Below are 22,099 nucleotides of genomic sequence, written 5' to 3' on the forward strand. Positions count from 1 at the left end.
CCAAAGCCATTGCTCATGATTTGGGATCGACTGAAGGGTCATTTAATGAGTTCAGTGATGAGATGATGCGTGACAAAATTAACTTTGAGTAATACACTTCCTACTGACGCTCACACTTGTCAAACACTGATTAGCCTAGATGCAGTGCACTTGGTACGGTATAAATATAGTTATTTTGACATATTATTCGAGTTCCATTTTAATTAAGTGTTGGGTAATTGCTTATTAATGTGTTTATTAGTAGTTTCATTGGCTCAGAGTGCTTATGAATCACTGCACTGTTTGGACTATTTGATTTTGAATAATGTTACCTGAGAGCACATTTCCCTATCGCTGCTATGTGTTAAGCAGTACTTACCTGGTGAAAACCGAGGGTTGTGGTCCAGTCTGCAATTCAGACTTCCATTTTCCCCCCAGGAACAGACCCTTACAGTACTGCTGTTGAGGAAATAATACCCACAATACTTTGCTGTGGGTTCTAAAAGGGCTGGAAAATATGGCTCCTTGGTGTGTACAAGATTAGTCTCTTAAATGAGAATGGGAGTATTTAAACAGTTTAACATAGGCCTAATAGCCTCATTGCACATCTAATAAAGTGTTGCCGCCTGTTGCTACAAAGCGTCTTAAAAGTCTTTTCCTTTTCAGTGCAGTTCAAGATTGAGTTGTGTATTTGTCATTTTATTTAAGTAAAAAAAAAAAAATCAATTATCCTGTTGTGTTTCAGTCTTGATGATTTCATTCTCGTTTTCTGATGAAACAAAGTAAGAATTTCATGTCCTTGGCTCGCACTCTGTATTGGCTTTTTGGTTTCCAGTATGACAGTGTCGGGGACGGTAGTACATCATCCACCAGTAATGGAGGACACTGTGAATGATATGGCTTAGATAAACAAATCTCTGACTGTATTAGGCCTATGTATATCGCATCTGGGTTAATGGTAGAGTCAGGGTCATTTCACTAGCATTTGGATGGTAATATTTACATATTTTTTCTAGTGTCTTTCTACACTGCCGGGGACAGACTTGCTATACGTGCTTCTAATCTTTGATACTCTTCCCCGGATGAGCCAAGCAGTCATTTGTGGAACATTAGCCTGTATGCAGTCCGGTGGCAGATGGCTATTTAGCCTAATGTTGACAAGAGTTGATTTTATGCCACATGGCCATTTTTAAAGATAAAATGGTATGGCTATGCTAGCTTCTGCTTAATGCAGACAGTTCCTCTCATCATCATTACTTTGTACATCTACCCATGACCTTTATGATTTATTTCTCATTTCATAACTCACAGGCAGAGTGGGATATTTATAGTGCAGGAAATAATCTGGAGCACCTCATGCTCGAGGGTACAATAGCTGTGCCTGCCTGAGATTCAAACCTGCAACCTACTGTAAGGTGCTGGAGCTACTCCTGTATAGCGGCGGGCAGGCAGTCGTCGTCTGGCGAAACCCAGAAGCGCACGCTGTCAGGGTGCTTTGTGGAGTCGCGCACCGCTACCTCCATTAGCATACGCCCGCGTTCCTGATTGCAGAGAGCAGGGCCTGATTCTGAGCTGCGTATTGGCAGGTGGCGGACCGGGACCCCCGCAGGCGGAATTCACTGAGCCATGGCGGGCGCGGCCGGGCGGGGAGGGGGGGGTGGTTAATTTTGTTTTTAATTGTTAGTCTCCATTCCTAGGTGTATAATTTTAGTTTAGTGAAATTAAGTGTCACGCTAAAATAGGAGTTTTGAGATGAGTGTTTCAGCAAAAAAAAATTAATACATTTTTTCAAAAAGACTTTGCATCAGCCTTCATCTTCAGCGTTTATTAATCAGTCTCACTGAGTCACAGAGTTCTATGAAAACGCCCTGGGAATGGAACGCTGTTGTTTGAAGTTTTGCCTCCTCCCACCCCTCTTTGTGGTTGTTAATGAGTTTTTGGGGGAAATGTCAGCGCTGACCCAGGGGTGCAGGCGTAGGGCTCCGGGACAGCTCGACGCGGTGGCAGCAGATTTAGCAATCTGCCCAGCTCTCCATGCGCAAGCTCCGTCTTCCTCAAAGGCCTCCTAATCTGAGGCGGTGTCTCACCCTAATGCGTGACTTGAGACTGCTGTGGTTCTTTCAGATAGAACTTGTGTGTCGTTCCCCATTTGTGCATAAGTATGAGTGCGTGTCCGCTAGCTGCCGTGGGATTTAAAGTCTGTAAATCAGAGCGAAGAGGAGTGTTCAGTCTACAGTCCAGCCAGAGTTTCCCCTAGGTGCTGTTGGAGATGTTAAGGTTAAACTGATTGGGTGGGTTGCTGAGAAAAGGGCATGGTGACAAGGAGACACCTTTTGCATTATTTACAAGCAACATCTGTGCATTTCACAGTAGGCCTGTATTCCAAACTACATTCAAACTGTGAGATTCTGACATGTACCACCTACTAGAAGCATTTTTAATTTTAAAAAATGTTTTATTTATCCTCCAATCACATCAACTCTTATTTCAGAGAAAATTGGTCCAGAGCTGACTCTGGGTAATACTGACTAATACTGCACTGACTCTGGGTAGTACTGAATAATACAGCTGTGACTCCTAGCACTGTTTATACAAGGCTCATTAGATATATATTTTGTATATTATAATTTATTTATTATAAGATTTAGGCTTGAAATATGTAACCTCTGTTACCTGGATACAAAAACATATGACTAATCATCTTCTCTTTTCCACCCCCACACCCCCCCTTCCCCCCCCCAAAAAAAGAATGTTCCGCTTGCGGCTGTTGTCAGCTGCCGCGCTGGGGTTGGCGCAGTTGTCACGGCGATACCACGCTGGTTCTGCGCAGGGTGCCAGTCGGCGGAGGCTCATGCTCGCCGCCCTGGTGGGCGTGACCGGGGCGTCGGCCAGCGCGGGGCTCCTCTGGACAAGGTGAGCCTCTCCTGGGGGGGTGGGGTGAAGTGAAAGGCCTGTTATGAACTCTTACCCCCCCCCAAAAACCTTGTTGAGTTCTTTCTCTCTCATTCCTCCGCTGGCAGGTAGGCCTGTTTTCCAGAACCTGGAGCTCTTCACTGTTTAACTGTCATAACAGGAGGTTGGCTTGATTACCTTTTTATGGGGTCAGGGAACCATTCCAAGTGCTGTCTCATGTTGGCTTAAATGTTTTTTTTTTTTTCTTACTTTTTTCCATTCTCTCTGTGTCCACCGTGACACTGTGAGGTGTATTCTGTAAATGAGTCTTTCAGATTGATTGATTTTTTTCTTTTTAAAAGCTTTCACCCTTTAGAGTGTCTGTGGTTTTTTTGAAAGCCTTTGTAGTTGTAGATGTGACTGCATTAAGTGGCCCTAGAGGTGGCTGCTCACCTTCGCTGCCACTAGAAAATTAGCCGCAGTCACGGAACAGCGCCCCTTCATGTTCGGCTTCCTGCTGGCCTGGGACAGAAGCTCAGAGCTCTGTTAGTAACCTGGCGTTCAGAGAGAAGCTGTGGAAAGCCAGAGTTTGCTCCAGCCCTGCGACAGACTTCGTAATCATCCTTGTTGTTGTCACAGCGCCTCCCAGGATCTCAAAGTGTAACGGTCGATTTTAATCTGGTAAAAAATAAATAAATAAAAAAATCAATCAAACATGCCTCTGTACAAGATGTCTGTCTCTTGTCCTGCAGAGAATCTACTGAGTCGCATCGTCAGAGTAGCCACGCCCACTCATTGTAGTAGTGCTGTACATTTGAGTCGGATGGTTTTAGATGCAGGATGTAGCAAGCGAGGTGTCTAGACGACCACAACTTAAGAAAATATGACTTTTTTTTTTTTTTTTTAAAGCCGCGCAGCCATGGAGTGAATAATAAAGTAGAGTAACACTGAATCGGGGAGTAGCTTCCCGGCTAAAAGCAGCAGGGCGTGTGCACGCTAAAGAGATCGATGGCAGGATGGCTGAGAGGCTGGTTGTGGTAGCTGGGCTCGCTTTGACTAGACTGGTTAACTCGGTGGCGGCAGGCCATTGATCGAATCCCTGGATAATCCGACACCGTGATTGACAGGCTGGGGCACGTGGCGCCATTCTAGAGCCTGGACCCAGAGACGATTAAACTGAATTATACACACGTGCTGTAGACCACGCCTTCCATATTACTCCTCTTATTATTTGTGTGACTTTGAATATGTTCTGAAATGCCTTTCTTATTCCCTGCAGGTACATATGCATACACATACACACGCACACGCAGGCACAGGAACATGCACATGCACACACGCACAAGCTCTCCTCTACGCTTATCACATGCAGCCAGTTAACTGTTATGGGGGAAAAAAAGAGCGAAATGTGATTTGGAATTGTGTCATTGTTTTATGCAGAATATTTCTCTCCCCTCCTTGGTTAAGTACTTCCCTCCGTTAATTTATCCAGTAAGTCCCTAAAAGGACGTTATTATCGCGGTCTCACTGACACGGTCTCTCCCCACGCCCACCGGCAGGGCGAACGCGGAATCGGGGTCGTCCGTCAGGCACGAGGAGAGGGCGGACCCCGAGGAGGCGGGGCCTGCCAAGGAGGCGGAGTCCGAGGAGGAGGAGTCGGAGGGCGCGGTGGAGGCCAGCAGCGGCGACGAGGACCAGGAGGCGGGCTCGGACGAGAAGAAGAAGAAGCCGCGATCCGGTTTCCGCGACCGCAAGGTGATCGAAGCCGTAAACGGCGGACCCGTCAATCAATCAGTCAATCAGTCTGTCTGCTGAACTGCTGTGGCGTGCGACCGTTGGCTCTCTGAATCGATGGCCGTGTAGTCGGTTACTTTCACATTGGGAAAAGTGCTTAAAAATAGCAAAATGATGAAGATGGCCAAAGCAGACAGCACACAGGGCTGGAGAATTTTCATAAAGCACGCTCACATACCCATGAACATTTATTTCTTTTGTGCGTTACTTTAGTCAATTGGCCCAGACAAAGAAAAAAAAGTTCTGCCTGCAAAAAAAAAAGCCTGCACCCTGACATGCCTGAACAAGAGAGATAATGCTTTTACCAGCTACCCTGCAATTTCCAGAGGAGATGCACAGGAGTAGAACGGGAAAAGATTGCGTGGTGAGAAAATGGACGTTTATCCAGCAGGTGGCCTGGGGAAATGATGAGTGAAAATGTAACGTGCCCCAAAGCTACAGCAGCCCCACTCCCTGCAAACACACAATGCAGGGGTGGCTGAGGGTGTCCCTCCTGGACAGTAGATAACGTTTCTCCGCTTGATTGTGTGTTGCTGCACCATAATGATGCACAGTGCACGATGCAGTGGCAGTGGCTGTGGAGAACTGAAGCAAATTAAAGGCTCAACGGGACACTGTGCTTGTGTGTGTGTGTATGCGTTTGTGTGTGTGTGCATGTGTGTGCCTGTGCGTGCGTGTGTGTGTGTGTGTGTGTGTTTGTGTGTGTGGCGAGAGATGAGAGAGAGGAGCTTCGATCAATACCCTGTAAACGTGTGGAGGCAAGGGGCTCTGCCCTGCCTGCCTGTCACTCAGCCCAGCCTGGCCCCGCCTCTCCTCCCCTCTGTTTATTTATTAATATGGACCACTCACAGGGGGAGGGACACGTGGCTCCACCGCATACCACCAAGGATAACACGGCCATGAGCAGACACGCACGCACACTCTCTCTCTCTCTCTCTCTCTCTCTGTCTCTCTCTCTCTCTCTCTCTCTCTCTCTCTCTTACACACACACACTCCTCTCTCACGGGCGCACATCTTTCACAGACGGGATACTGTGTGGTGCGGTCCGTAGGGCAGCCAACTGTCAGTCCATATATAGACTCCCCCGTGCTGGGGGTTCGACTCACTGGCCTGGCATTCTGACCCCGTCTCCATCTGTACACCCCACTCTGCTAACTCCCTGTCTGAGCGAAGCCAGCGGCGGGCCGTCTGCTCCCCCGTAGAAAATCAAAAAGCACAGGCTCTCTGAGGCTCCTTAAGGGATTCCCCTGCTTGTTTAAGCCGCAGCACTAGCTGCCACGCCCTGGCTGGAGGGGAGAGTGAACAGGCTCTGCAGGAATGCGAGAGAACCGGACCACACTGAATCATCCAGGCTGGGCACTGGAATAAGCACACCAAATCTGCTCTGGAACTATTGCAGCAGATTCCAGCTGTCAAATGCAATTAATGTTCTGTGTGTTTGTGCGTGTGTGTGTGTGCGCTCGCCTGTGTGTGTGTGCCTTGTACAGTGCCTGTGTGCATTTAAGGGAGGAGCTCCCTATGTAATGGTGAGTGTGTTGTGAATGTGGGTTTGGCTATGAGAGCTTCAGAAGCTGAAATGTAAATGGGGGGGGGGGGTTGGGAAGGAGGAGGAAAATTTTTGCGTTCTGGCACGCTGCCAGACTTCCTCTCCACTCTCCAGAAAGAAACCAATAGGAATCCTCCCCACCCGCCTCACGACTGACTTCCTGTGCCCGTGTGGGGGGAGGGGTGGGGTGGAAAGCAGGCTGATTTGCCTGAGGTCTGATCACAGCCTTGGAATAATCTGCATGCAAACAACCATGTTGTCAGTTTTTTTAAATACTTTTTTTTACAGGAATTGCATGTTGTTAGTCCTGTAAGGGCCCTGTGTTACTGTGTTCAAGGTGGTTTGGTATAGAGATAATAAACCTTGACATAGGACATCACGGTGAACAGGAAAATGCCCTTAATTAGAGTTATACAGGTTACAGAGTGAGAGAGAGTTCCATCATACTGTGCTGGTAACTCGGTGGTTGAAGGTTTTGTTCTCAGGTAAGGCTTTGCTGTTGTACTCTTGTGGGAGGTATCTAACCTGAATTGTTTTGGTATATATCCAGGTGTCTGAATGGATGCTGCGTTAATTTGAAATCCAGGTTTTACTCAGTGTGTGAATCGGTGTTTTAATTGGTGACCGCCTGCAGGTGATGCACTAACCTGCTCATGCCAAGACCTGGATTGGCTGAAACTGCTGTACGGAGGGAATGTCATTTTGCCATTTTTTTGTCACAGACACCGATTGTAAATGCCAGTGAGGCCTTGGAGCGCGCAGGCTGTAGAAGTGTTCAGAATCTCAAAGTGTTCAGGGGAGTCTGAGGACTGGCTTAACCCTGCTCTTCTCACCTGTCCCATATACTACATGGTGAATGGATTAGGTAAAAAAATGATTTGGCTGCGTGTCAGAGCTCTGCAGAGTTTGGGGAAAAGTGGCCTTCCAGCCCGCTGACTTCCTCCCCTGAGTGTGTAATTTCCTGCGGTTATTTCAAACCCAGGAGAGCGCGAGCAACCGTCGTCCGGTCGGCGTGTTGCTCTACCTCCTCTGCGTGCGATTGGCTGGCCTGATGGTGATGGGGGGGACCTCACGCTGGGGGCGGTTCCATCCCTCTCTCCTTTAATTCTCGCTTTATGTGCGTAGCCCGGGACGACCCTGCTGCTCTGCCCGCACGCCTGTCTTTTCCTTCCACGCGGGACTTCCAAGTGCCCTTCCCTAATAGAATGCGGAGGCAGGAGGTTAATGTCCTCTTCTGTTACATCTGACAGTTCATTTCCTGCCGGTGCGCCTCTTCTCCTTTTCTTCTTCTCTCTTTCGCTCTATTATCGACTCGACGCGAATGACGAAGCGCTTGCTAAAGCGCGCGTGGAAACTTCAGAGCGGTTTTAGAGCAGTTTTAGCATGCGGCTGCGCCACGGTTAAGCGCGTGCCGCGCGCCGCGAGCGGTCCATGCGGCAGCGCGGGATCGCACGTGCGAGGCGTTTGTACAGACACAGCGAGGTGTCCTGACCGGTCCCCCAGTGCAGACTGTGGAGTAAGGAAGCGAGGGGCGCGTCGTGCGAGTCGAGCGGAATCGGGATGTCTTGCGGGCGCGTAGCGAGCTGAAGCTCGCTGAGGAAGACGAGGCCGCCGCGCTCGGTCGGCTGCCGGGCGCTCTTGTTAAGGCTCACTCAGGTGACGCCGCCGTAGCCCGGCGGCTTCCGAGCATCGCTGCCTCGGATGACAGCTCTGCTCAACAGAGGCTTGTTTTAGACATTTGAGCAGTCAGCCTTTCCAGGCTGGTACCACCCACCCCCCTAACCCCCCCACCGATCTGTCTGAACAGTCACATCTTCCTGGAGATAATTCACTCCGATTGTCTTGACGTTGAACTTAAATTTTTTTTTTTATTGACATTTTGACTACTTTTTTTTCTCTGAATGCAGTGGAGTAAAAATATGACTCCCTTATTGATGGTGCCTTGCTAGCAGCTTTCTGTCTTATCGGCGAGCGTGTGTCAGTGCAAGCGACACTGCGGTCCTCGTCAATAAAATATCCTGTTTCCCAGGACTTGTGTTACAGGGGGACTCTCATTTGTGGACCAGAGTTCAGCCTGAGGTCATTCATAATGTTTTCTGTTGAATCCCCTGATTGGCTTTTGTGAGCCCTGGGGCACATTCTAGAATCAATTAATTTCCGGAACCAAGGAATTCATATGGACACATACAGGAAGAATATTTGCATAACAATCCACATCATGCACACACACACACACACACACACACATATTTACTGTTGTGGTAGCTGGCACAACACTCTGTCACACTCTGTTGGCACGAACAGAAGCCAGTTTCACAAAGACTCAAAATCATGGCAGATTTCACGCATTCTCATTCTGTCTCACTGAATGACTCTCTCTCTCTCTCTCTCTCTCTTTCTCCTCCAGGTGATGGAGTATGAAAACAGGATCCGGGCATACTCCACGCCAGATAAGATCTTCCGTTACTTTGCCACTCTGAAGATCATCAGCGAGCACGGCGATGCTGAGGTCTACATGACACCCCAGGACTTTGTGCGCTCCATCACCCCCAACGAGAAGCAGCCAGAGAGTGAGCTCCTCTCCTCTCCTCTCCTCTCCCCTGTCCTCTCCTCTCCTCCCTGCTCCTCCCCTCTCCCCTCCCCTGTCCTCCCTTCTCCTCTCCTCTCCTCCCCGCTCCTCCCCTCTCCCCTCCCCGGTCCTCCCTTCTCCTCTCCTCTCCCTCCTCCTCTGTCGATGAATGGTTAAAGATTTACACTCCATTACTACTATTGTAATTTGTAGCTTGACAAAGGCCCGCGTCCCATTGAGCTTCTGCCTCTGACCTCTGAACTCCTCGCTGCCCCGCAGGGCATTGTGGGGGAGGGTGGGAGGGTGTACAGTGCAGTGGTAGGTGTATGTGATTTGGCGGGGGGCGGGGGGGGGTTGTGATTCATGGTCACCTTGCTCAGCAAAGCGAGACGGCTCCCATTGGCCTGCGGTCACAAGAGGGTTGTTTCCCTGTGGCCCCGCCCACCTGCACGCCTCACTCTCTCTCTGATGAGCTCTGGCAGCTGCTGAATTTCATACCTCACACCATACTGGCAAGCATGCGCCGGGAGGGGTGGGGTTTGCTAGATTCAGCCATCTGATTGGCTGGGGGTAGAAGATTGGGGGTGGCGGTTGAGTGGTGACATTGTGACATCGTGATCTCCAAAGGAGCTGAACTAATTGCTGTCCCTGTGAAAATGGCTAAATGTGTGCTTGGGAACAGCTGTGTCCGTGCTGACTGCACCCTGCTCTACGCTGCTCCGTATGGGACAAGCTCTGCTGCCACCAGTGCTAAGTACAAAAATATATACTTTATATATCTGGACTTACACACTAAACTTAACACTAAAAGTGGAAAATCCCAAAGCGGGACGCGCACATTCACGTCACGTCACATGATCAAGTCAGTCATGTTATGCGTTCAGCGATTTTTTTTAAAGCTGTTTCGCAGCAAGTGTGTACCTGTGTCTAGGCGTGTCCTCGGCTGCACGAGTGGGTTGGTAATTGTCTGCCAGGGCGTGTCCCTGCAGGTTAAGGAGCCCCAGCGCAGGCAGGCCCCACGCAGGCCTGTGTGTGTGTGTGTGTGTGTGTGTGCGAGACGTGACACGGCATGCGCTAGCCTCTCTCCTTCCGCATTCAGCTTACTACAGCAATACCGCTCGCCCGCCAAGTGTGAGAGAGAGAGAGACAGAGTCTACCCCTGGGCCTCCCCCCCCGCCCCCCCGGAGTTATAGTGCCATTACAGAGTGCGGGGGAATCCAGCTCGGGCCGGTCCCCGGACGTCCTGCTTATTCTAATGAGAATTTCAGGCCTGGCTGCAGACTGATGAAATGGTCTTTGTTGTTTTCTGCATGAACAGTTTTTTTTTTTTTTTTTTTTTGCTTTTCATTTTGAGCAGCCCCTGGTCATGTGAGAATGAATTAATGATGAACCGTCTTTTAGCCGGCTTCATCTGCACTTTCTGTTCTTTTTTTTTTTGTTGTTTTTTTTTGCGTCCGTGCGCGAGGCTGGCGAGACCACCCCCCCCCTCTCTCCTCACCACCCCCGCAGCGCCCCCCCCCGATACATTAATAATGCAGCTGCAACTCCTCTGTTGCCGTTTAGTCGATAGCGATTGGTGGGCTGGGGCACAAGCTGCTGATCTATTGATAAGTCGCGGTCGATTCACTCCCCTGCATTGTACGCCTGTGAGATAATCCAATTGCTTTAAGTAGAGGAAATCCTTCAGCTCCTTTTCTCAAGTTATGCTGGTGTGTGTTTTTTTTGGGAGGGAGGGAGGGAGAGTGGTGAGTGAGGAGTGGCAGGCTGCAGATGGGCTCGTATTGATTACATCTGCCATGCTGTTCCTTTCCAGGGGGATGGGATGGGATGGTGCTGGTTTGTATTCTCAGGGATAGGAGGGATAGAAGCTTGGGCTCCTACAGAAATCAGTAATGTGTACACGTAGGGTCAAAGGTCAGTGGTTGGGGTGCATTGTGGTTTGGGGCGACTCATACTTGGGGATGAGTGATGTAACCCTGTTTAAGTGAGGTGGTGTTGTGGTCAGGGAGGTGCCAGTGTTTTGACTGTGAAGTCTCTACTTTTTAAAGCCTGTGTTTCAAAACAAACTTTTCCCCCCAGGAGGGTCGCGTGCACACACACACACTCACGCACTCACACACACCCACACACACGCAGACACGTATACATACACGCGCACACACACACACACACACACACACACAGATGCAGCATGTCAGCACGTACTTCACTCATCATTAATAAAATAAAGTAATAGCCCAGTGAAGTGAGGAGGAGAGGAATCCAGGCGTCTCTCAGTCTAGCGCTTCATTTTAAAAAGCGGCGTCTGCGTAGCCCTTACTCCCCTGTTTGCTGTGAGAGAACGCCGGGTTACCCGGCCCTGACTGCTCCAATCAGGCGGATGTGATAAATCTATAGAAACATCTGCTGTTCCATCTCTCTGTGTTTGAAGTGTTTGCGAGCGACAGGGTGGATCATGGGACCGTGTTTATTTAAGAAAGCTAAATTTACAGCTCTAAAAGGAGCTGTCCTCTGTCCTCTCTGCGAGAAAATGTTTTTTTTTCCAGAGGGGAAAGAAAAAGTGATGGAAGTGATTTACAGTGATGGAAGTGCTCCAAGTACGTAGCAATTTGATTAGTCGCAGGTCGCTGTAGAAGCAGGTGAGTGCACTCTCACCTCAGCGAGTAGAAGCTTTCCGTTGGTGTTGCACTTGCGTGCTTCTGCTAAGGTCTGAAATGACACTGGAGGAGCTGTTTACTGCTCAGCTGTTGAGCTCATCATTAAGGACCACCAGAGAGAGAGAGAGAGAAATGCCCCAGGACATGCTGCGCTGGTGTCTTTCGCTGGGAAGAGCACAAAGTCACAAACCCTCCCGTTAATCTTCCCCGTGAATGAGGGAAACCCCCTCGGCCAGAAAGCGTTCAGCTGGTCTCAGAACGGCATTGTTTTTCGCACAAACGAATAACGTACAAATGAATCGGCCGTCGAGTGACGCCAGAGTTAATTTGAAAGCGCTCCTGTAAGGAAACGTTGGCTAATGGCTGCCATTAATCACTGGAGAATGTCAGTAACTGCAGCAGACGGCAGAATGGAAGTCTACAGTGCTTGGTCAGGTACGGGGCTGCTGTGCGCCCCCTGGCACGGTTACGTGTTTACCGAGCTCTGCTTGACCTCTTTACTCTCGCATCTTTCAGGTTTTTCTTATTTTTTTATTAACGAAGGCTTTCTTTTTTTCTCCCCTCTTTCCCCTTGCCATCTCACGTCTCTCTCCCTCTCTTAATCTCCTAGATTTGGGTCTGGATCAGTTCCAGGTGAAACGGTTTGACGGAAAGGTAAGCAGTCGGACTGCGTGTGTGTGTGTGTGTGTGTGTGTGTGTGTGGGTGTGTGTGTGTGTGTGCCCGTGTGTGTGTGTGTGTGTGTTTTCTGTTGAGTGACTCCAGGAGAATCTGTTTTAATGAAGCCTGTATTTCTCTCCCTCATGCTGGACCAAGGGTTACTGTCCGTCTCATCTTTTCTGACTGTGTGTGAAATGTCCTCTTCACAGGCATAGAAGGAGTGTCAGTTTGACACAACAGCCAGCTGATCACAGTGCAGATATTTTATATCTTAATATCGGTGTTCGATTAAGCTGGGCTGTATCCTAGCCCCGCCCTCTCCCCTCAGCGATTTAGTGCTATTTCAGTGTGAGGAGGGTGGAGAGCAACAGAAGTTTGTTCAAAACCTATGAAGTGTTTGGGTCGGCCCCTGGAGTAAAGTAATTGGTCGGCCTTCCCTGTGACCGCGCGTTGAGTATCTTGGAGCCGCTTGATCTTTGGAGCGGTCTCGTGGGACTTGGGGGGAATTAGGCTGTTGCATGAGCTGGAGATTTGCAGCTGGTCCCCTTTAATCAATCACATCTCGTTCTCTTCTCCACAAGGCCACTCGGTCCCTCGTTCCGTAACGTCTGCTTTTTTCCCTGCCCGGTTTCAGCTCGTGTGCCAGTGTTTTTAAAAGAGGTGGAGGCCAGCTGAGATTGAAGGCCCAATTAGACACTCCCCCGGTGGGGGTGGCAGAGAGAGAAACCGATTCCTGTCCGCTGAGCGAAAATTGCTATCGGACGTGAATTTTCTCGCTATAGTTGGAACACCCTTGAAACAAAAAAAAGAAAAAACATTTTTAATTTAAGAGAATGGCACTATACGCCCAGTAGTGACTGTTAAACAAGTTTAGCCTCATTTTGCAACCGTTTGACGTCCGCTAGCTTCTCGGAAGGAGCTTGCCGGAGCAGACATCTTCCCAAATCGCTGCGCACGAGGCCTGGCACGCCGAGCGGGTAGAGGTGTTAATTTGAGGCACGGTTTCAGCGTGTGCTCTGGGCTAAACTTGCGGGGCAATTAAAAGCCGTTAAATTTGTGGAGCGGGTTGTTTGGCTGTAAGTGCAGAGAAACGCTGCTCGGCGAGAATGTGGGACTACAGGCAGTCTTAAGAGTCCTGGCATATAGCGGCTCAGTCCCGCCTCACTGATGCTAACACAGCGACTGACGGATGAGGTGCTTAATTGATTCGCTGAGGGCTGGGGTGAAACGGGGGGGTCTCTGGTGCACAGGTCCCTCGGGGTTTGAGCTGGGCGGCCGAGCCCAAAATGTTCTCTCTCTCTCTCTCTCTCTCTCTCTCTCACCGCTTCCTTACTCTCCCTGTACTACAAGCCTCCCCTGACCCTGGGTGCTGCCCCCCCCCCCCCCAGAGCCATAGAGAGCTCTGCAGGGGTAGGGGATTGTTTGGCCGTTTATAACAGTGCTATTTTATTACCCCCTCCCCCATCGGCCCCAGGGTGCAGGGGATGAGACATAACTCTGCTGTACTCTCTGCTATGTCGTGTCAGAAGCAAACATGCAATGGCAGCTGTTCTGAAGCCCATTCAGTTAACCTCTCTCTCTTTTCTCTTGCTCCCTCTCCAACCCCCACCCCGTATCTCCTACAAGAGCCATGTCTCTTACTCTCTCTCCCTTGTTTTATGTTCTATTTCCTTGTTTTATCTTCTGTGTCTTAATCTCATATTTCTTTTCTTTCTGTGTGCAAAGTTGGGCCCCAATGTGCCAGGTACCCTGTAATTTCGTGCATGTCCTCCTGAGCTAATTGGTGTTTAAATTCCATCAACGTCAGAAGCAGGTGAGCCACAGCAGGACCCGTTTCAGGAATGTGAGTGTGCAAGCAAGCCCCCCTGCTAGGAGTGCGCTGCCTCGGACCTGGTTATATGGCCTGGTTCTGGCCTGGTTCTGGCCTGGTTCTGGCCTGGTTCTGGCCTGGTTCTGGCCTGCTTGCGTTCGTGCAGTGGGAACGTGGCCGTGCACAGGAACCTGGAGGACCAGGTGGTGTGTGTGTGTGTGCGTGAGGGCCATGGCATCGCAGGCCTCAGGCTCAGAGCAGGACACAGCAGGATTTATGGCCTGTGTCCCGTTATGCAGATCCCCTCCACGGCGCGTCATTTCCCGGGAAATGTGCTCGTGCGCGGATTGAGGACGCCGTATACGGCCTCCGTGGCCTCGCGGCTGTCTGGTCCCATTCATTATCGCTCTTTATGGTTCAGCCTCTCAGCAGAAACCTCTGCTCTCAATCGACTCTCAGCCCGACGGCCGTGAATTCCACTTCACGCAATAGAAATTACTGCGATGAATAACAAAAGCTCTTTTCTGAATTTCGCGGTGTGTTTGTGTGTGTGTGTGTGTGTGTGTGTGTGTGTGTGTGTGTGTGTGTGTGTGTGTGTGTGTGTGTGTGTGTGCCCGTGTGTGTGTGTGTGTGTGCCCGTGTGTGTGTGTGTGTGTGTATGTGCGCACATGCTTGCCTCATCTGCTGTCCTCTAGTTCTTACTGCATTGTGGTGACAACCCCACAATTAGTGTTAACCTGTCTGGCTCGGGTGTGTTACTGTATAACAGTCTCTGAAACTCTGCTCTGTCTCTCTATAAATTCCTAGCCTCTGGTCTCTTTCCCCCCCTCCTTTTCTGAACTCCTCGCTCTCTCTTTATTAACACCTCCTCACTTTTTGCAGCTTTTTAATCTCTCCGTCTCCCCCTCCCTCTCCCTCCCTCCCTCCCTCTCTCTCTCTCTTCTGCTTTTCTCGGTTTCTCTCTCTCACCGTGTGAGATGCACACCATTGTTGATGTTTTAATGCTGTGGTACTTTTAAAAAATTGTTGATTCTCTTGTGCTGGTCTACTACTCTTTTACACTCCTCATAACCAAAGAATCCCTCCATTCTCTCCACTTCTCTCCCCTCACCCCTTCCCCTGACCTCCCCCTGCTCCCCCCCCCCCCCCGTCCCGCCCATGTACCACCCCTCTCTGCAGGACTTCTGGCAGGTATGGGGCCAGTGCCTAAGCAGCATGTGTTTGCGTGAGCCTGACTGACAACTATGCACCGTTTAAAGAGTTAGACTCTTTCTGTCCCCTCTCTCTTCCTCTATCCCTTCCTCCTTCCCTCTCTCTGGCTGGCGGGAAGGGGGGGAGGGGGGTCTTTCAGAGTCGCCATTGCAGATGACCAGCAGATTTTTTAAATTCTTTTTTTTTTTTTTTTTTTTTTGTCAGTGGCAGTGTAGGCTGCAGGTTTGATTCCCAGGCTGACGGGGCACTGTCTTTGTGTCCTTGTGTAAAAGGTGCTTATCCTGAATTGCATCAGTAAAAATACCCAGCTGTATAGCTGGAGTATATGTACAGAAGTCGCTGTCGGAAAAGCGGGTCTGTCTAAAATGTAAATGTAAAACGTTAATGTAAATGTCTTGCACTTCAGCAATCACTTTAGCTGAAGTCACGGCCCCAATTACACCCACATCCTCTCAGCAGAGGACAGCAGTCAGGAAATAAAACAGTGAAAGAGTATTCCATTTTATTAAAAATCATTTGAATGGTAAAAAAAGCACACTTCAGAATATGTATTAGCCTGCTGTTTATGGCAGAACATTAGAGCATTATTATTATTGTATTGTAAATTTGCAAAACGTTTTTTGTTTTTAGTCGATTTGAAGGCCGAGGCAGAGCAAAGCGTTGCGTGTGGAGCTTCTCCTCGGCGCGCCGGGGCGGGTCTCTCCAGCCTGAGGTGCGCTCTGTCACCGTCGCCTGGGCCAGGCCGGGCGCGGTGTTTCTGACGTTAATCACATCGCCCCCCCGTTAGCCGCGGTCGCTTCTGCTATTGCGAAGGCCTCTGTCTGCGGTTGCCCTGGAGACCGGAGTGAGGATTTAGACCCTTGGTTTAGCCGTGCTACGGGCGTGTGTGAGAAGCGATGGGCCGTCAGCTTCAGACTCTGGCTCCTCAGTCATACGAGGTGCACTGCGCTGTATGGCCTTAGCAGCGGGGGCAGGGGGAGTGTGGAGTGTGACCCCAGCACCAGGGACGGCCCTGCTGGATTAGTCAGGTAAACCGTGGCTGCAGGCCAGAGGCTATTGCAGGTCGGGGCGCCCCCGGGGGGGACCATGCGACGTGAGATGTTCCTCGAGTAGTGACACTGTCGAGTGTCTGAGCCACCTTTTCTTTTTCTTGAAGGAGGAATTTAAAAAAAGGCGATTTGTCCTTCCTTGACTGCTGCTAACTCTCTGCTGACTCTGAAAGAAAGAGGCTCCTCCCTTTTTCAGCCCTTCCGCCTGCCCCTCCTCCTTTTCCTGCCTCAATTATTCCTTTTTTCATGCTTTGGCACTGAAGCTCCTTCCCAGCATGCAATGCTCAATGCCTGTGTTTCCAGGAGAGAATGTAGCAGTGGGCGTGGCGATAGGTGGCATGGCACCGCCTCTCTGTGCATGTTGGCATGACAACTCAGAGCTTGCCCGACACAGGAATTGTACCAGCCAGCAAGAGTGAAAGGGGCTTATGTGGGTGTGCTTTCAAAACAAAGTCAAAGATTAGTATTTTAAGAAACAACCTTGGCAAGTTGCTCTGCGATGTCACCATATTACTGTAGAATGAACTGCTGTCATATTCCACTGCCTGGTGGGGGGGGGGAGGGGGGCGGCGCCTGCCACTCATCACCACACGGAATGCTGAGGGAATTGCTGCCGTGGAAACCGGCCTGTTACCTTATTGCTCAAGTTGTTGACCAATTGATCCTCTTTGACCTTCTAAGTTTCAGCCGGGACCCCTTCGGAGGACTCCGTCACACACGTGCATACACACGGGGGGGGGCAGGCTGCTCCTGGGCAAAGCTACGCCTAGCCCCCGTGGCCTGTACCGGTGGGGTTGGGTTGGGTTGCTCTGGTTTGGGGAGGTGGAGGACACGGAGTTCTTTGCCTCCCTTCTCTTGGGCTGCTGTTGGCCTCTGTATGCTGTATGTTGATATGTTAGAAATGTGGCTCTGTGTTCTATCTCTTGACACTGCAGCATCCTGACCCTGTAAACAGTATCTTCTACATGATAAGGCTGTTAGCACTGTCCACAGGGGTAGGGTCAGGGTTAGCCTGACGTACGCGCACGCGAACGGCCACTTCCACATGAAGAGATGCACTCGCTTTAGCAAACTCAGCGGGCAGTTCCTGGCAGTTTAGGCTATATAAGTCTGTCCTTTTTTTTTAAAAGCTCCTTTTGTAAATTTTGCCACCTGTTTGAGCGCTGCACAGTGCGCACCTGTGCAGGTGTATTTCTGGCTCTCTGGTGCCTTCACCTGCAGCCCAGTTACTATTTTACCGCCATGCAGGCCGCACGGCGCTGGGAGAGAGCTAGCGCTGAACGGCGACGACGGCGCTGGTTAGCGCCTGGCTACCTGCTGCGTTGTTGTGAAGTGTAGTGCCGATGGTAACAAAAGGGAACCCCGGTCAGCTAAAACTCTGAACTCTCCAGGCAAGACGAACCAATTACCGAGCCCCCTGTTTTATGCTAGTGGCGCAGACGAGGCTTGAAACTGCGATGGGATACGGTCTGCGTCCGCCAGGAGCACCTCTAACCCCACGGCCGTTTATCCCTCCGCCAATTACTGTAAATAGGTCCGACTGTTTAATTGGCGCTGGTTCCTTCCATGGCACGGCTTTCTCTACAGTACTGCACGAGCACTCTTCAGACACAATGTGCTTTTCCATTAAGAGTATCAAACAAGGCAAATGGGCGCAGTTGGGGGGGAAAATATGATAAACCTTTAGAGCCGAAATAACTAACGTGCCCTGCGAATTAAGCTCGATAAGCTCGGTTCGTAAGGTTTTAGAAACCGGTCTTTATTGCGGTCGTGCCCAGAATGCATCGCGGCTCCGTACTGGGGTGACAGGCACGGCATTATGATAGCTAGCCATCTGCATGAGCACTTGTAAAGAGTTTATTTTACAGAGTGTGTGCGTGCTGGGGAAGTTTAAGGGCTTATCCCTGCCTGAGCTATGGCTTTGATCATCCATCAGCCGGCAGCAGGCTGTCTTTGGAACTAATGTTCAAGTGCGAATGGCCTGCGGGCTGTAAATATTTATGTCACACCCTTTAAGGGCGACCGGTGTCTGGTGTACGCTGACCCGGTTCGGTGCTTCTCACGCAGCGGTTGTGGACAGGACTAGGGCTGGGGCTCACCTAGGCTCCTGTATGGGCATGGTTTCAGCCCAGGCCAGCTGGCTGTGGGCCTGCAGTTGGAGGCGGGGTCACTCCTCTGACTCTGCTCAGACATGACTAATCTACAGCCAGAGCGGACTCGGACTGGGGCCTGAGTTTGCTTTGGGCCTGGGGGGTGTTGGGCAGAGGGGGAGATGCTTCAAACAGGCAGGTCCCCTCTCCCAGCCCTGCCTCAGATGGGCCAGGAAACAGGGGCGACTGCATAGACCTGCTGGACAGGGATCAGGTATTGCGATCTGTGCCGGTGATCTTCCGGGAGGAGGCTGTGGAGGGCTTTCAGGACGAGCTGCAGATGCGGGCACTAGTTGAGCGCTGTAAAAGGTGTTGGAGGATGCTGTGTGCTCGCGGGCACTAGCTGCGCTCCCGCTACACTGCTCTGCCTCGGGACCGAGGGGCGGGGGATGGGAGGGGGATGGGCTGCTCTTCCCAGGCCCCTGGGCGGGGCTCTCAAGCTGTCTGTCATGTAGGAAAGGCGGAGATGGAGGGATGGTGGGACAGACTGTGTTCCAGCAATCCCTGACTGTGTTCCTCCAATCTCCATGGCGACTGCTGCATTTAGCACACGCACAATCCGCCCTACGCTACCCCTCTGTTACAGTCCAGGTGTCCGTTACAAAGTGCAGCTAGCCTAACTGAACACAGTGATGCCATAGAGCTCAACAACAAACAAAAGACTAAATAGGTAAAGGTTGCACAAAGGCTTATGAAGTGAAAACAATGGAATCTAAGTAATCTGATCGTCAAATAGTAATCTGATATAGTAGTGCACCCGGTAACAATGACAGAGTAAGCATGCGGAGGAATATAGACAAGAGTTGTCCTGTACAACAAACACACTGATCTGTTCCCACGCACACACACACACACAGATCTGTTCCCCAGTCTGCGTTCCTCTCTCTGAGTTAGCCGGGCCCGGGGTGCTGATAATAATTAAAGGGCTCATTAAATAGCAGGACTGCGCGGCTCAGCTTTTGGGGGGGTGCGGTGCTGGACCTGCGGCTGTGTGGACCAGACCGAGGGCCCGGTCCAGCGGGAGTGCAGTTATGTGGTCAGAGCCTCCAGAGACGGCTGCGAAAGATAATAAAGGCTGCCATATAATTAATCGAATCATTCGCTCTCTCTCTCTCTCCACGTACACTTATCTTTATATCTTCTCTTTCTCGCCGTCGCTCCGTTTCAAATAACCGGTACCTCCAAGTGCTCTTTGAGGATGCAGCTTTGATCAGCCAGTAATAAGTGCTCGTCCATCTCGTCCAATAACCGTAGCAATAACGATAACAATACTAATAATAACGAATTGATATAGTGCTTTTCATGGTCTCAAAGCATTGTATAGCAAAGGGGGTAAAGTCACCTAGACCACTGAAGTGTTACCCCCACCTGGTGCATGGTAACCATTTTGAACCAGAATGCTTCCTACACAATCGCATCAGCTTAGGAAGAGAGGGAGGGGTATTAATGAACCAGTTAAATTGGGGTGGGGGGGTTAGGGTCAGGTGGCAGTTTGGGAATTTTGCCTGGATACCCTACTCTTTTTTTTCAGGAAGTGCTGTTGCCTTTAATAGCCACACTGCACCAGGAACTTGGCTTAGCATCTCCTCTGGAAGAAACCATGTCTCCTACAACACAGTGTCCCCGTGTCTGCCCAATGGCATTAGGATTGGTCCCAAGTGAAGTGAAAACCACTTCCAGCAGTTTTCAGCAGGTCTCCAATAAGGAGGTCTCCAGTGAAAGTACTAACCAAGCTTGGCTTCAGCCATTTGGCAGGAGCACATTACATGGTACATGGTTTGCAGGCAAACTGAAATATCCCTGTGCAGCCAGGCTGTGCGGGGTGCTATATTTCAGAGATGCTAAACTTAGATCCTGACACACGCGCTCATTAAATATCTCACGGCACTACAAGGGTAGGGACGTTAAATCCAGTTTCCTGTTCAGATTCCCTGACAGGCTGTCTGAGTGTGGCAGTGTAATCATCCCCTGTGTAGCTGGCGGGCCGTGCGCTCCATGGAATTCCCCATCTGACTTCCTCAGGTCACGACGAGCACAGAAATCAAATTTTCCCTCATTTACTTCTCATTTGCATCAGTGTAAAAGAGAAATTGCTAATTGGCCGTCCATTGAGAACATTCTTTCTGCTGGGCGTTCGGTTAAATGTTACATTAAGAACAAACATAAAAGCTGCCATGTGAAACAATGTCGAGGGTACCGTCCTCCCTGTCACATATGGCCAGAGCCATCACAGAACTGTCCTTGGTGTTGTATTCGGAGTGTGTAATTGTGAAGTTCAGATTGGCGGTCTCTTTTGGGCGTTCCCGTCGGGCGGAACGTTGGTGGTGTTCTGGCGGTGTTCGCGCGCGTCCCGTGACGAGGCGGTCATGGCGGCCTCGCTCTGGGCGCGCTCCGTGCTCGGGCTGGCGTGACGCCCCGGAGCTCAGTCAGCGTCTGCGCGACCCTCATTCCGCCTGAGGTCCCGATGGATTAATTAAGTGTGCAGATGGACCCCTCCCCCGCCCCCGCCCCCGCCCCCCCGCGTGAGACATGGCACGGGATGGCGCGGGCTGCCCACACGCGAGCCGACTGCAGACTCTTCTCGGCCAATCGGGAGCTTCCAGCTCGCAGCTGTTTCGGGACGGACGCCGGCGTAGGAATCTGGCTTCTGAAAGACGCCGGCGAGGATCGCGCTCGGGGAGCGGCGCCAGACCCGCGCCGTGCCTTTCCCGCGGCCGCCTGCCGCCTGCGACACACCCTACCCACGCTCCCGTTTACCGAGTCTCACCAAATCCTTCCAGAAGACTTTATAAATTGTTGCAGGGTCACCGCTGATATATGCGTGTGAACTATTAATAACCGGATGCGCTAGGCTAGGGGAAACCGAGAGTTGCCGTTAACAGCAGTGGACCGGAAAGAGGTTTGAGGGACTGAGATGCAGTGCAGCTGGGTATTTTGGGGAGGAGCAGGTCTGCGGCATGCGGCACTTCCTGTTCCTAATGAAGGCCCGTTCTGCAGCTGAATAGTTCTGAGTGAGATCCCCGCTGTTCCACAGCTTCAGCGTCCCAGACCAGAATCACCGCCTGAGGGATGGGAAGCCATAGAAACTGGTGCTGTGTGTGTGTGTGTGTGTGTGTGTGTGTGTGTGTGTGTGCTTGTGTGTCTGTGTGTGTCTTGTGTGTGTGTGTGTGTGTGCTTGTGTGTCTGTGCGTGTGTGTGCGTGTGTGTCTGCTTGTGTGTCTGCTTGTGTGTCTGCTTGTGTGTCTGTGTGTGTGTGTGTGTCTGTGTGTGTGTGTGTGTCTGTGTGTGTGTGTGTGTGTGTGTGTGTGTGTGTGTGTGTGTGTGTGTGTGTGTGTGTGTGTCTGTGAGACAGACAGAGAGAGTCAGAGACAGAGTGCCTGCGATGTGTGTGACAGGGAGTGTACGTGTGAGAGAAGCAGAGACTGTGTGAGGGAGATGGAGTGAGGGACGTGTGCCGGTAACGTGCTGAAGGACTCTCCTGGCTCTCTGGGGACAGCCACGGGCCCAGACTCCCGTGACCGGGGGGAGCAGTTAGCGCGGCGCGCGGCCTCCGGCTGATGAAGTCATGGCGACCGGCCCAGCTGTGCCGAGCGCTACGTGCTGCTGGCGGCGGTGTGAGCCCAGCGGGGCAGAACAGAGCGGCCTGCGCGCGTCTGCGTGCGCGCGCGAGTCAATTAGCCTTCGAATACGCTCCAGCGGTTCGGCCTTTACCCAGCGTAAGCTCCTTTCCCAGTCCTTCGTAAACCGTTTTATGTCCGTTTGTGTCCCAGCTCACATCCTTAT

At 51.0% G+C, this 22,099-nt stretch overlaps 1 protein-coding gene across 1 annotated transcript in view; it reads left to right on the plus strand.

Annotated features, from left to right (window-relative positions):
- The window catches only part of micu1 (mitochondrial calcium uptake 1), a 34,114-nt gene that overhangs the window by 2,536 nt on the left and 9,479 nt on the right, over nucleotides 1–22,099 (plus strand). The window contains exons 2-5 of the mRNA XM_064316818.1: nucleotides 2,728–2,892; nucleotides 4,431–4,626; nucleotides 8,619–8,781; nucleotides 12,048–12,091. Of these exons, the coding sequence (XP_064172888.1) occupies nucleotides 2,729–2,892; nucleotides 4,431–4,626; nucleotides 8,619–8,781; nucleotides 12,048–12,091 (567 nt within the window). The 5' untranslated portion in view covers nucleotide 2,728. The remainder of the gene's footprint in view (nucleotides 1–2,727; nucleotides 2,893–4,430; nucleotides 4,627–8,618; nucleotides 8,782–12,047; nucleotides 12,092–22,099) is intronic.

This window comes from Anguilla rostrata, chromosome 18 (genome assembly GCF_018555375.3).
Source record: "Anguilla rostrata isolate EN2019 chromosome 18, ASM1855537v3, whole genome shotgun sequence".
Lineage (NCBI taxonomy): Eukaryota > Metazoa > Chordata > Actinopteri > Anguilliformes > Anguillidae > Anguilla > Anguilla rostrata.